The sequence below is a fragment of the Pieris rapae genome, chromosome 7 (genome assembly GCF_905147795.1).
Source record: "Pieris rapae chromosome 7, ilPieRapa1.1, whole genome shotgun sequence".
Taxonomy (NCBI): domain Eukaryota; kingdom Metazoa; phylum Arthropoda; class Insecta; order Lepidoptera; family Pieridae; genus Pieris; species Pieris rapae.
Window position 1 is genome coordinate 122,072 of NC_059515.1, and position 12,964 is coordinate 135,035.

Below are 12,964 nucleotides of genomic sequence, written 5' to 3' on the forward strand. Positions count from 1 at the left end.
AATGCGTGGAGCTGCGTCAGGCTACATTTCCTTCTCCGCGTTTCTATTCCTCTCTCACTCCGTCCCCACTCTGATTTCTGCTGCCATGGCCCATGACGCTATCACAGCTGATCATAAAGACCCATTCCTGGCATACTGTTTACAACGTGTTTCCAAAAATACTGCAATAAAAAAAAATAGGGAGAGTGGTTTACCATGCCTGACTCCTCTACGCGCTGGTTAAACTTCCTAATACAGAGTATCTGTTGTTTCTAATTTAGTCTATGGAATTTACTTAATACCAAGTACCAACATTTAAATTTATGTCCCGCGCCCGCCGCGACGAAAAAATACTTCTTTGACAAAAAAAACAATTTTTATTTTAAGTTTTACAAATTATGGCAGAGGTGGCAGGATTTAGTTATAAACGATACGAAAAGTCTTTAGGCCTACTCACTACTCGATTTGTGACATTGTTACAAAAAGCAAAAGATGGTGTTTTGGATTTAAGATCAGTAAGTATCAAAGAATAAAACAATTAATGGTATAACAATAATAAACACCTATTTAAAATTTTAACGTAAATTTTAGGCTACCGAAATATTAGCTGTGCGGCAAAAAAGAAGAATTTATGATATCACTAATGTTTTGGAGGGTATTGGGCTAATAGAGAAACGAAGTCAAAACAGTATTCAGTGGAAGTATGTTAAATTGATGGTCTTATTTGGTTCGTAGACTGTAACTGTATTTAAGCAATATTTTTTTTTATTAGAGGTGCTTGCCATGATGGAAATTCAAATGAAATTGGAGCAAAAGTTAATTCCTTAAGAAAACAAATAAGTTCTCTTGAAGATCAAGAACAATTATTAGACCAGTAAGTTCTACTTAAATATCTTATAATAGTTTTATAGATATTTCTTAGGCCTTTCATTTGCTTTTAACTGAAACACAAACAAACAAACAAAAACAGACTAAATTACTATTGTCGAGATTATTGAGATGTGTGATATGTTTTATTTTGTACATTTGTTTGCTAGATAATAAACTGATTCACCCACTTTTTACTACTAGAATTTTTATTTTTAAATGACGAATATTTTTATTTCATAAAACTGTTAATGTTATATAGAAAATTCTGAAAAATATTTTTTATAAACCTGCCTTATAATTAATGAACTTCCCACATATAACAAAATGTGGTTTTGTAGGTTCATTCCCCCTGTGCCTTCAGAAAACAACTACCAATTAATTATTCAATGGTATATCAACATAATGATATAAAACCTTGCCAAGAGTAGTAAGACTTCATTGTTAAATTAACATAATTCACAGGATAGTTGATAGCAATGTTATTATACTCACAATATTAGACATTTATAAAAAATTACTATGTAAATTTATCAGTAGCTATGTATGTGGACTGGTGATATTTAAAATTAGGATACAATCTTACATATGAATAATTTATACCTACACCCTCTGTCTTCTTTGCCGATGAGTAGGGATGCCTACAAGTTCGAATTGATTGACGTGGAATAAGTGATACCTAGATGATCTTATGTTCCAAAATAAACATATTTTTTTTTATTTTATTTTATAATATCTTAACAAGTAAGAACTTTTAGGCACATGCACTTTATAGAGCAAAGTATCAAAAACATACTGGATGATTCGGACAATCAGAGTTTACACTATGTCACAGAAGCTGATATAAGGAAGTGTTATGATGGAGAAAAAGATCAAAATATACTTGTATGTGAGTGTCCCCTTGGCACTGAATTCTCATGCAGCCATAATCCATATGAGGTATTATTTTGCTTAAATATGGAAAAGCTGTATTATATTTAAAAAATCTTAAATTGTGGAAATAAGATCTAAAAAACTTATTATGATTTTATGATATAAACCAAAACAATTATAAAGAGAAAGAACCTTTAACCATTTTATATTCCTAATATAAGCTAACATCATAAGCAAAGTGTGTTGTCATTTAAAAAGAAAAAATGAGAAAATATTTAGAGACTTATGTTTATCTTGCATATTTTGTTATTTCAGGACAAAGGCAGCATTTTGCACTTAAAATCACATGAATCTGTAGGAGTTATATTATTATGTGATTTAAATAAAGAAAAGGTATGTACTTAGTTTTTTAAGATATTATTTTACCTTTTATAGAAAACAAATTTATTTATTTATCAACCAAATGTTTATTGTACCAACTGACCAAGTAACAGAATTCAATCATATTAGAGTTTTTTATTGTTTATTAATTCAAAGTTTCAAAGGAAATACTTTTTGTGCTTTTCAGGAAATGGATCTAGATGACACAGATGAGGAAATGGAGAGTTACACAGAGTTAGGATTTAGTAATACTACATCCAATTCAAGTGAGTGGTGTACAATGAATCATGTCTCCCACCAACTGGTTCTTCAAATCTACTTTTGTTCTAGATTACCTTCTACGTTTGAGTCCACCAATCACGAAATATGACTTCACATTCTCCCTGAGCGGGTCGGAGGGACTGTGCGATCTGTTTGATATCCCTTGTTAACTTTCATATCACTATTTTTAATATGCTATTTTATTTGAAATTTTATTTTGTGATCATGTTTTAAATTTGTAAAAAAAATCATGTAAATATGTAATCGAGAATGTTAAAAGTTTATGTGAATAAAACAAATATTTCTGATATTAAATTGGTTTATTTATTTGGTTTTGATTTGGAAACAAAACGATCCAAAACGCCAAATGATTTGCTCGGCTTTTGCCTGTCCTTCGGCTCCTTCGGCGTCGCCTGCCTTTTGATGCTTTCCATTATTTGATCCTGAAAGATTTCGAAAGTACAATTACGCCTTTGAAAAAGCCCGATGCGATACCCTTATAAGACAAAGCAAAACAATTTCGTTATTTCATGCTTAAAAATATGTTAGTTACCTTTCTTGCCTTTTCCTTAATTATTTTTTTTCTAGCAATATTCGTCAGTCCTTTATTTTTACGTTTCGCCTTCACGTCGATCTTCTTTCGTCTTACGTGCTGAAAGCAGTTTTAACTTTTAAATTATTGTCCAAATAAAAGTGCAACATTCGAACGAAACCACTTCGGTTCGCACATCACGTCGGGGCGAGGTCGTCGCTCACCGGTAAGTCAGCCTTGGCTTCGAGTTTGTCCTGAAGCGAGGGAACGTCCACCTTGAGCACCTCGAAGGGGTCCAAGGCGATCAAGTCCGCCGGGATCTTCTCCAGCAGGGCCTTGACTTCGGCCTCCTTGCGCTGAGCCTTGTTTTGGTACGGATTGCTTTCGTACGCGTCGAAGTTGGGCTCGCCGCTGCCTGTAATGCACAGGAAAAGCTTCACGATAGAAACAGCAAATGGCCCCAAAAGCCGAGGTCACACTTGTGTCAGATTATGAACCCCACCTGGCACTAGGATGCTCGTGAATCCACCGGAGGTCCCGATTCCGAGTACGTCTTCGTAAGGGCAGAACTTGAAGTTGCATATTGACTTGGTCATTTTGTGTCTCATGTATGGTCTGTCCGCTGTTTTCGTACACGTATCGCTGTTACGTATTATAATTATTATTTAAAGACACTATTATTATTATTATACTAGTAACACAATGAACCTAAGCCCAAACTAACCTATATATTTCCACGACTTCTCCCAAGCCTACGGCCAGCATGTCCTTTTGTGAGAAATCCAAGTCGACAGCAGAACTTCTGAGCCGGTAATGCTGTAGAGGACCATCCATACGACGAATGTCCCAAATCTTCAAACTTTTGTCGACACCCGTAGTGGCCATGTACCTTTAAGTAAATGACCTTTAGGCGTACAAGTAGTGTTTAACCTGACTTATGTTTTGATTAATTGAAAAAAGGCCTTACGTTCCTTTCTGATCCACAGCGATAGCGCTCAGGGGCGTTTTGTGGCATAATATTTTGGCAAGAGGCTTCTTGACGCTCGGAGACCACATTGACACGACACCTTGAGAATTTCCCAAACATATTGTTGCATTATAAGGGTTGTGCGTCATCACAGAAGTCCTACCTGAGTGATTGTTGTAATGTCCCACTATTTCCCCTATAGATATATCCAACCACGACATAAATCCGTATTCATTCTATAATGAAAATAAATTATTAGATAATTTGTTGGGTACAAGGGCCTAACTTGTGTACAAAATTTATTTTACATGAAAAGCATTGAGGTAGCATTTTCTTTGATAGCTCTGACATTCATCCTTTAGGATGTGTGTTATTTCAATATTTTTAGCAATTATGAGCAAGCACAATATTACTATTGTTTATTGAAAAAAGGATAACATTAATTATGATAATTAGATAAGATTATTAAGTAGTACATAGGTACTAGTTTATGTTTAGTATGAAATTAGTATATATTAGTAATAGTAATCAACATTTTACATATAAACATTTAATATTTTATAAATAATGAATAATATCTCTTTTCTTGTCTTCACATTTTGATACTTGTTAAAACTATACTTACAACTGCGGCTAGTAAAAAATGATATGGAAGAAATTCCATCCTCAATATTTTATCCATTTTTTTCATACAATGTAACTCCATTCCTGTATTATCATAAATGTACAACCATTCCTTTTGAGCGGCTGCTATCATTGTCTCTACATGTAACCAACTAGAAATAAGTGGAATCAGTGAGAATAAATAGCATTGTTGTTATTGAATGGATGGCTGAAGTAGAACAAAATGTGGCTACATCAAGTCTAAGAAGTAAGACTATGAACTAATTTGCATTTGCAAAGCAGTATTCCTAAGTACTTTGTTTAGGAAGCTTTAGATAATGTAAATGTTGCTCTTGTTGGTTGGGCTGCAACTGCTGGTGACATGATAGCAGCAGTGGTTGCACTTCAAAATAGCTTCTCAAAGCTTTGGAATGCTTCTAATTAGAGCCGGCAAGCAAGCATGGCTTATGCTGTGAATCCATGTGTGAAGATGAAAAGAAGCTTCTAATAAAATTTTAAAGTAGAAATTATAAACTACATATTGAATTTTTACCTCACATCATGTATGGATTCCATAACATTAATTTCACAATGTAGCTTTTTAGTGACCCAATCAAAAGCAGCAAGATGACCTTTCTTGCTACCAAGTAGCAAGTGTCTACCATTCTTTGAATATTTTGCCCTGTATGGGCCAAAATCTAGATTTAGGTTAAAAGTCTTTGTAGCAGCTGTAATATCAACATTTTCTACAATCTCCTTTTGGGTTATACATGTTGTTCTATGATCTTCATCCACTTCTAAGTAACTAAAAGTTAAAAAGTAGCTTTATTAAATTTCCATTTTTTTTACATGGCTGTAGCTTATACATATCTTTTTTATCTTACCCTGCATTTTCTGTTAAAAGTATATCAGCCCGTGCTGCTTGGCTTTGAGCAAATCTATATTTAAGTTCTTTCTTTTGTAGTTTGGCTGCATACAGAGGATGTTTGACTCCTTTGCCTGAAATTCCATCCCCACGGGAGTGTTTCTCTAACTTTTTAAGATTAATTGGTGATTTTCCAGATTTTTTTTTGTTAACAATAACTTTTTGTGGCTTGGAGTCCTTTATTTCAAGTTTCTGAATGGTAAAAAATAAAATAGATCAAGTGAGTTAATGACTAATTTTTAAATTAGTAAGGGTTATCATCTGTTATAGTATCTCACTTTTTTTGTCCGTTTGGAATGGGGCTTTAACTTCACGTGGTACTCTTCAAGTTCATCACTGTTTTTGATAAGCTTTGAGTTATTTTCTTCCCTCTTTTCAAAGTAGCGAAGCTGAAATTTGGGTTATATTACATTAGACAGTGAAATAATATTATTTTACTTACCATTATTAGGGATTACATTATAAGTACCTTTTTTATTTGTTCCGATTTAACTTTCATGTCTTTATTCTTTAATAATTTAAAAGCGTTGAAATATACTCAAACTATATTCAAATGAACATGCGATACTGGTAATTGGCGTCTGCCAGTAGGCACAAGCAAAACGTTAAACGATCAACATGTTGTCAACACATTACACAACAGAGTGCACACTGCACACCGCCGTATTCAGAACACAGATTCTGTACAGAATACAGATTAGATAGTAGTATATGTCGGCGCGAAGCGCCTGTAAATAACGAATCCAGATTTATTAAAGCTGTCATTAAATTATTGAAGATAATGACGTCAGTAATACTGGTGTCATAGATTAGTTTGTTGGCATCTGCCATTTAATTTCGACATTAGAGTCTACACTTTAAAGGCTTCTGCTTGGTTCGACCGCTCAATCGAACTGAGGCTCGTACCAATCAGTTCCTGTATTTATAACAACCAGAATTTGTAATAAACAAGCTTCGTAACATTTCGGGTACTCGTTCCACGACCGAACCCGAATAGACAACAGAGTCAAACAGAGTCATAAGAACGAGTGTCAAAGATTACTTTAATATTTATTGTTATCTAGTCTCCAATATTTAAAATTATGATAAATAACTTTCCATAATAATAATTATGACTATGGAGTCAGAATTATTATCGATCATTGAATAGTGATTAATTATAAGATCTAGCAACATTGACAAGTTAAATGAACTAGTCATATTAACGGTTTTAAAGAGATTTGACTTCGATGTCATTAAATGATAATGACAGTGGCAGCTGACACTAACACGCCATTGCTGTAACATAAATAATAAAGAATATAAAATTACTACAGACTATCATAAAATATGAATCCCAAACATTATTAATATTTTTCGTAACAATATATAAATTTGCGCCGATATATACTACATATGGGTCAGTTGTGCTTATTTTTGAGATGAACCGCTATATTTTCGGATTAGCATTTAGCATAGCATAGCTCGTGTGCCAGGACCCAGGTGTGTGTTAGGCAGTGCTCAACATACTCGTATAAAATAGAATAGCTTTGGTATAGATAACTAGCGATAGTTACTATATCGATAATCTTGTCGAAGTGTTACTTATTAGTCAATATTTAAGTAAATAAAACGAATTTATAAGTGCTTATAATTTTAAAGTCTTGGTATTTATGAATTATTCAAAATTAATTTTCATTGAACATTTAAAATTTCTTTTATATAATACCTTACCAATTAAATTTGGACATTACAATTAAACATTTATTTACAACAATAAAATTAAATTGGTAACATTCTATGTATTGTTGTTTTTATTTTCTAATTACACGGACATTTACCAATGTTTGCCATCAAACACCTTACGATTAAAAATGTTAACTGGGTTCTTAAAAAAATAGTCATGATCAGTCTTTAAATTGTGGATGTAGTAGAAGACTATAATATATGTATATATACTTTTGGTACTAGACCATACAATTTGAGCAACACACAACACAACGAAATAACTTTATTAACATACGTAAAGTGTACGTAACCGTAAAAAATAAGAGTAGACCCTCGGTTGCTTGGATACATTTAGTAGTCATGTGACATTATTTGGTCAGACTACAGTGGTAAGATGTCATAATATTCACGAAACTGTAAATATGTCACAGCCCAAAATTCCGATACTAAGGCTAAAGTAATAAAACAAACGAAGGACGACGTGTCGGCCAGGAAAACCACGTATTTATACTAACACACCCGAAAAAAATGTCATACTAAATCTAAGATAACTAAGATTGTTTTTGTTTTTTGTTAACTATAAGGTATTAATGTATAATATAATATATACATAAACAATCTCAGGTGCCTATTTAATATTAATATAATTAGGTATAAATCATAAGTAGATTTAATAGTTGAATAGGGTAGTAGGGAAGGTAGTGGAATGCCTGGCTTAACTAAATAAAAACCATGTTTTAAGTTAAATAATCACGCGGTGGTAATTTTGATATTTATTACTTTTTATTCTCTTTAACAACACATACTCAATATATTACAGAAACATATATGACAATCAGATTAGTAACATAGTAATAGGTATTATTTAATGCGTATATATTCAAGGTTCGTTCACTGTCCGTTTTCACTTTTCACATTAGTCATAATAATAACACAAATGACGTTTATCGGTGCGTCTCAAAGATAAAAAAAACATTTCCTTATAAAGCACAAAACATATTGCAAATTAACAGCCTCCAACGTCAATTCGAACTATCACATTCCGCAAACAACAATAAATAAATAACAATAACATAATCACAGCGAAGTGAACATTGGCTAACAAGGATTATTCCTATAATTGGTTATCAATTAATGACTGAAGGACCTTACTCGACCTAATGAGATCTCATTACTATGACGCCCGAGCGACGTCTTAACTAATATTCACAAGTATTTATGTACAAGTAAACTGACTAGTGTCTCTTAGCTTTTATCTGTTTTTTACAATTATGTTCGATCCCCGTAACTTCCAAAGTCGTCAAAGTCCAGTAGTATTTGGCACACACCCGCACCTCCTACAATTCGGCAGAAAGGAGGACGAATTATATTATTTCCTATTTCCTTCCGAAAGGGACCTGTTCCGTAATCTACATGTGAGCGTGAATCTGAAATTTCGTCCGCTTCTGTGCCTATAACTACGAAATAAATACAAAGTATTTACAGTTATCTATAGAGACGCGTATGGGACTAAAATCGTTCACATTACAAGTATAAACTTTTCCTTACAATAATTTAAGCATACATACCAATAACAGTGTTAAAATTCATTTCAGACTAGCATTACGGTCTCAGTGATATTAGTCTGTTTCAATGTAAACGTGACGTCTCAAAGAATTCACACATCGTATACAACAGTTTACAAAACAGTTCTACGGTCTCTTCGTCGGCACACTTCACTATAAACTCGAGTAAGCCCCGTCGCGGGCGATCAGCGCGTCTGATCGCTCTCGGCGGCGCTCGGCGAGCCTTAAATGGGGGTCGGAAGCACCGTAAAGTCTTGAAGCGCGTTTTTCACGGTCTCGTAAATGGGCCGGTTTTCGTCAGGGCAGTAGCCGTCCGGGGAACAGAGGGTCTGCAGCTTGGTCAGGTAGGAGTCGAAGTTGTCATGGGCGGGCTTATCACCCGGCGCGGGCGGCGGGGCGGCCCCAGGGGCGCCCGATGACGTCACGTGTGCGGCTCCCCCGCCGGGTATCTTCACGTGCTCCAACAGCGTTATCACGTTATTTCTCAGGCTCTCGTAGTACTCGTTCAGATTGTTGTTTCGTTGCGACATCAACTGGTTTTCCTGTTGACAAACGAATTCCTTATAATATAAGGAGAAGAAATGAATTCGAATCATTCATTCACTTTGAGACTTTGAGTGGCTACCGTATCGAATAGAATAAGTAGTACTCACTAAGCAATGCTTTGCGTTGGACGTTATGAGGACTCAAAGTTGGATGTTTGAAGCCATGACAGTACCATCTACGTTACGACAAAAATATCCACTTTGAGTGTTATATTCGGATCTAATTCACACACACACACAAAGGCATCAGAGACTCTTACCCTTTCCCCGGTGCTGAGATGTGACTCCATAGCGTTGATGTCAGATTTCAGCCGCAGCATTTGCGACTCTACCCTGGCGTTCTCCCTTTGTAATTCAGTAATTTCTTGTTCCAACGTCATAAGGTCCTCGCCGTTGCCGGTCTGCATGTTGATATCCATGCCTGTAATTATGACAAATGCAAACATAAATTATGTAAATATTATGTTACCAATGGAACCTATATTCAAAAAAATAGGTATATATAAATACTCACTTGAGTACGGTTTTGGATAAAGAGGCGTAATATCATCTGGGTATTTGGCCTTTTTGGGTTGAGGCGTGGGCGTCGTGGCGCCGGCTACCGGACACCCTGACAGCGAGCGATGCGTCAAAAAAGACCCGTTAATATGCCCAGACCCGTCACAACCGGGTGTCGGGCAATTCACTCCATCGAATTTGATCGCCGAAGCGGCGGCTGCCACTGCCGCCTTGTGTTGTTCGACTGTTCCCCCACTTTCGAGCACCCGCATTTTGTTTCGATTCGCTATCGGGCATCCGGATGCACTATAGGATACAGGTAATCTTATATTACAATTATGATTTATATAGTCAGCGTTTTTTCTATGTAATACTGGATGGGCTAACACATATAATCTATCACTAAATATTCCGTCATTACGTATCTAATTGAATATTCGTATAAAATTTCGAAAAAAAAAAAATGGCAGTTAATAAATGTTTCATGGATGAAACGGTTTACTTTACTTTACGATGTACCTTCTTAATTTGTCCTCCTCTTACCTTCTGTGTGATAAAAATTTCCCTGTGGCATGTCCAGATCCATCACAACCCGGAATAGGACATCTAAGCAGCGTGTAAAGCGACAAACTCATTGCAATGGTTGGTCAAGAAAATGTGACGTTAATCAAATATTTTGTTTTACTAATTCTGTGTGTGAGCGGTACTGTCCTGTACGTTTCTTTATACTTCTATTGAACAAATATAGAATAAAAGCCAGAGAGTCAGTTGAGAAAGTTTACCTTGCCTTCACGAAATCATACAAATTTTCCCTTCCCGACCAATAAAAGAGATCCTACCTGAGTGGTTCTGAATCTTGTCCATCTCGGGGTTTGCTCTTGGGTTTGTTTGCCCTGGGACAGCCGGACAGGGATCGGTGTGAGGAGTAGTTCCCTGTGACATGACCTGACCCATCACAACCTGGCGTCGGGCACTTCAGCTCTTGTGAATGGGGCTGGAGCTGAGATCGGTCGGCGCGCGGACATCCAGATAGACTGCACATATACAAACTGCTTACAATGGCGTGTTACTGTATCTTAACACACGATTATATACGGTATTTTAATCATTTATAGTAATAGTTGCGAAAACGGCTTACACCTTTTTTATCTATTTCAAAATTAACTAATTATGTTCCGGGAACATGTTCTTTATTTTTAGATCAGAAATTGACTAAATTAAAATTTCTAATAAATTCATTTAGTTTTGATTCTCCTTCACGACATATTGCCGGGGAAATGCATTGCATAAACCAAAAGCATGATCAGCTGAGCTTTGTAATATATAGTGTATCATATAAAATAATAGGTAATAAACAACAAATATGAGCTTATTAAAAATAAATAAGTAAATCGTTAGTAGAAATAGTAATTACGACATCGACACCCAACATGCAAGTATTTTAGTCGAATTCGTTGAACGATAATGTACCTACCTAACCTCACCTACCTTGTATGATAATAAAGACGCGTTTAAGCGTACGTCTTGTGTTATTTTTAGTTGTCATAAATTATTATATTACTGTATTAGCCAAAGTATTGAAATACGATGATAGCGAACACGAGGATATACATAATAGTCAATATTTCTAATTACCAAACCAATAATAAGATTGTGCCTAAAATATAACATCTAAGAATCATTCATACTATGCTGGATTATTTTAAGAGAAGTTTACAATTCGGTATGCACCTAATTTGCGTAAGAAATGACGTCTATTTATGTACACCATGAAGTGTATAAATAAATCCGGAAGACGTTTTCGAGGGTTAAACTATTGCGCTTATTTTAATCTCTAAATATCTGACACGAGAGATATAATGGCCTCGTTTTTAGAGCACATAGACAATCTATGTGCTGTCTACGACTGTCTTTTTGTTAAAATTGTATACTAGAGTAGTAGAGAATGTGCAATCGAAATTAGAAACAGAAATTACCACCGTCATGCGGTTAGTCGAATCAAACACAGCGGGTGCGGAAATGCGTGAAACTAGGTCGTGAAAGACTTATGTTTAGTATACAAATGCTCTGCGAACATGTGAGACTGGCAATTTCACGAATATCGTTTGCATTCTCAGTGGCCCTTGCCTGCGATGAGTGGCGAAATTACCACTTATGTGCCCGGAGCCGTCGCAGCTCTCGACCGGGCAATGAATCAGCTCTCTCGGCTCTCGTATGCGGTAACCCAGTTTCCCATAAAAGTCGTCACGATGATAGCTACATTAACAGTTTATTCGAAATGTGTTAAGTAATTGTCTCGCTCCAACCGTAACCTTGTTAAAAACCTAAGTAAATAATTAACATTGATTCAAGTGATTAACCTACTATTAAAAATTGGCGCGAACTGAGTTTCGTTTACGTGAATTGTTTAAATGTCAATATGTAGAGTTATTATCGTGTTTGTAGGGAAAAATGTTAAAGTCGACACGTCATTAAAATAGAGTTTAATTAATCACAATCTTACCTGCTTCTCCGCATGTTTTGTACTTGTATCTTATCAATATAATATTTTATCAGCGCGTGGGGTGCGCGCGTCGTGCGCGTACGCCGGTATATTTAGACTGATCCGTCAAGTGTGACTTACGAAGTATAGACTCGTAATTTCGTATGACGCTACAAGTGTGTCACTACTCAGGTAATAGTATACAGACACTGTGCCCTGACCGTCTGGTTGCATTAGCATCTGCATTTTGTCACTAACAGATTGAATGCTTTGTTTTTGTGTGTCCTTGAGTTTCGTGTGTATCTTCGTATCATTCGTTGTATTCTTATGTATACCTTTTTTTACCATTCATTGTACGGAAAACATTTCAATATTTTGGAATGGAATAAAGGTAAAAGAGAACACGTGTCAAGGTTAAACACTTGTTTTGTTTACGAACTATTGTAATTGTTCGTGAAATCAATAATTTATTTACTTAAAAACGTCACCAAATGAGGCCGTAATAAAGTATTCATTCTCGTTTGTTCCGCCATTGCAAGCAGTTGGTTTGTTAGTCTTTATATTAATTAGAGATCTTATTACGAGTTTTCAAATTTTATTTTTAGTCAGTTTATGACCGTTTATGCTTTTGGTTCATTTAATGTAATATATAATCCGAAGGTAAATTTGTTCTATCTGGAGAGTCGTATGTCTAAGGAGAAAATTGATCTTGTGAAACGCAGTTTGTCCCAGATTATGCTCAGATTAACATTCCCATATCTTAAAAAATACTCTTTTAA

At 35.3% G+C, this 12,964-nt stretch overlaps 3 protein-coding genes across 4 annotated transcripts in view; 1 reads left to right on the forward strand and 2 right to left on the reverse strand.

Moving 5' to 3' along the window:
• The first annotated feature begins 279 nt into the window (after positions 1–279).
• Positions 280–2,656, forward strand: LOC110994610 (transcription factor E2F5). 2 transcript variants are annotated; one of them, XM_022261369.2, is made up of 7 exons: positions 280–494; positions 571–674; positions 752–853; positions 1,605–1,785; positions 2,035–2,112; positions 2,288–2,366; positions 2,431–2,656. In XM_022261369.2, the coding sequence occupies exons 1-7, from the start codon at positions 378–380 to the stop codon at positions 2,529–2,531; spliced, it is 762 nt and encodes a 253-aa protein (XP_022117061.1). In that variant the 5' UTR covers positions 280–377; the 3' UTR covers positions 2,532–2,656. The 2 variants fall into 2 exon arrangements, with proteins under 2 accessions (XP_022117061.1, XP_022117060.1); XM_022261368.2 differs by having other exon boundaries at positions 281–494; positions 571–680; positions 2,431–2,655.
• Positions 2,657–2,662: 6 nt separating this feature from the next.
• On the reverse strand, positions 2,663–6,018 carry LOC110994611 (WD repeat-containing protein 46). The gene is made up of 11 exons (XM_022261370.2): positions 5,858–6,018; positions 5,667–5,777; positions 5,348–5,580; positions 5,017–5,268; positions 4,486–4,636; positions 3,861–4,096; positions 3,618–3,782; positions 3,396–3,535; positions 3,118–3,308; positions 2,915–3,013; positions 2,663–2,804 (listed from the first exon to the last, which is right to left on the reverse strand). The coding sequence occupies exons 1-11, from the start codon at positions 5,885–5,887 to the stop codon at positions 2,682–2,684; spliced, it is 1,731 nt and encodes a 576-aa protein (XP_022117062.2). The 5' UTR covers positions 5,888–6,018; the 3' UTR covers positions 2,663–2,681.
• A 1,838-nt stretch (positions 6,019–7,856) lies between these two features.
• Positions 7,857–12,964, reverse strand: part of LOC110994639 (myelin transcription factor 1-like protein) — a 34,836-nt gene continuing 29,728 nt past the window's right edge. Inside the window, exons 13-17 of the mRNA XM_045628943.1 lie at positions 10,543–10,737; positions 10,247–10,309; positions 9,720–10,009; positions 9,466–9,626; positions 7,857–9,202 (exon numbers count right to left, since the gene is read on the reverse strand). Coding sequence (XP_045484899.1) covers positions 8,885–9,202; positions 9,466–9,626; positions 9,720–10,009; positions 10,247–10,309; positions 10,543–10,737 — 1,027 coding nt within the window. The 3' untranslated portion in view covers positions 7,857–8,884. The remainder of the gene's footprint in view (positions 9,203–9,465; positions 9,627–9,719; positions 10,010–10,246; positions 10,310–10,542; positions 10,738–12,964) is intronic.

Bases quoted from the DNA above. Each gene is read 5' to 3' on its own strand.
- LOC110994610 (XM_022261368.2), top strand. From the start codon at position 378: ATGGCAGAGGTGGCAGGATTTAGTTATAAACGATACGAAAAGTCTTTA. The intron at 854-1,604 runs GTAAGTTCTACT...AAGAACTTTTAG, and splicing joins CAAGAACAATTATTAGACCA to GCACATGCACTTTATAGAGC. The intron at 2,367-2,430 runs GTGAGTGGTGTA...CTTTTGTTCTAG, and splicing joins TAATACTACATCCAATTCAA to ATTACCTTCTACGTTTGAGT.
- LOC110994611 (XM_022261370.2), bottom strand. From the start codon at position 5,887: ATGAAAGTTAAATCGGAACAAATAAAAAAG. The intron at 3,783-3,860 runs GTAAGGCCTTTT...ATTTACTTAAAG, and splicing joins GCTGTGGATCAGAAAGGAAC to GTACATGGCCACTACGGGTG. The intron at 2,805-2,914 runs GTAACTAACATA...GAAATCTTTCAG, and splicing joins TTAAGGAAAAGGCAAGAAAG to GATCAAATAATGGAAAGCAT.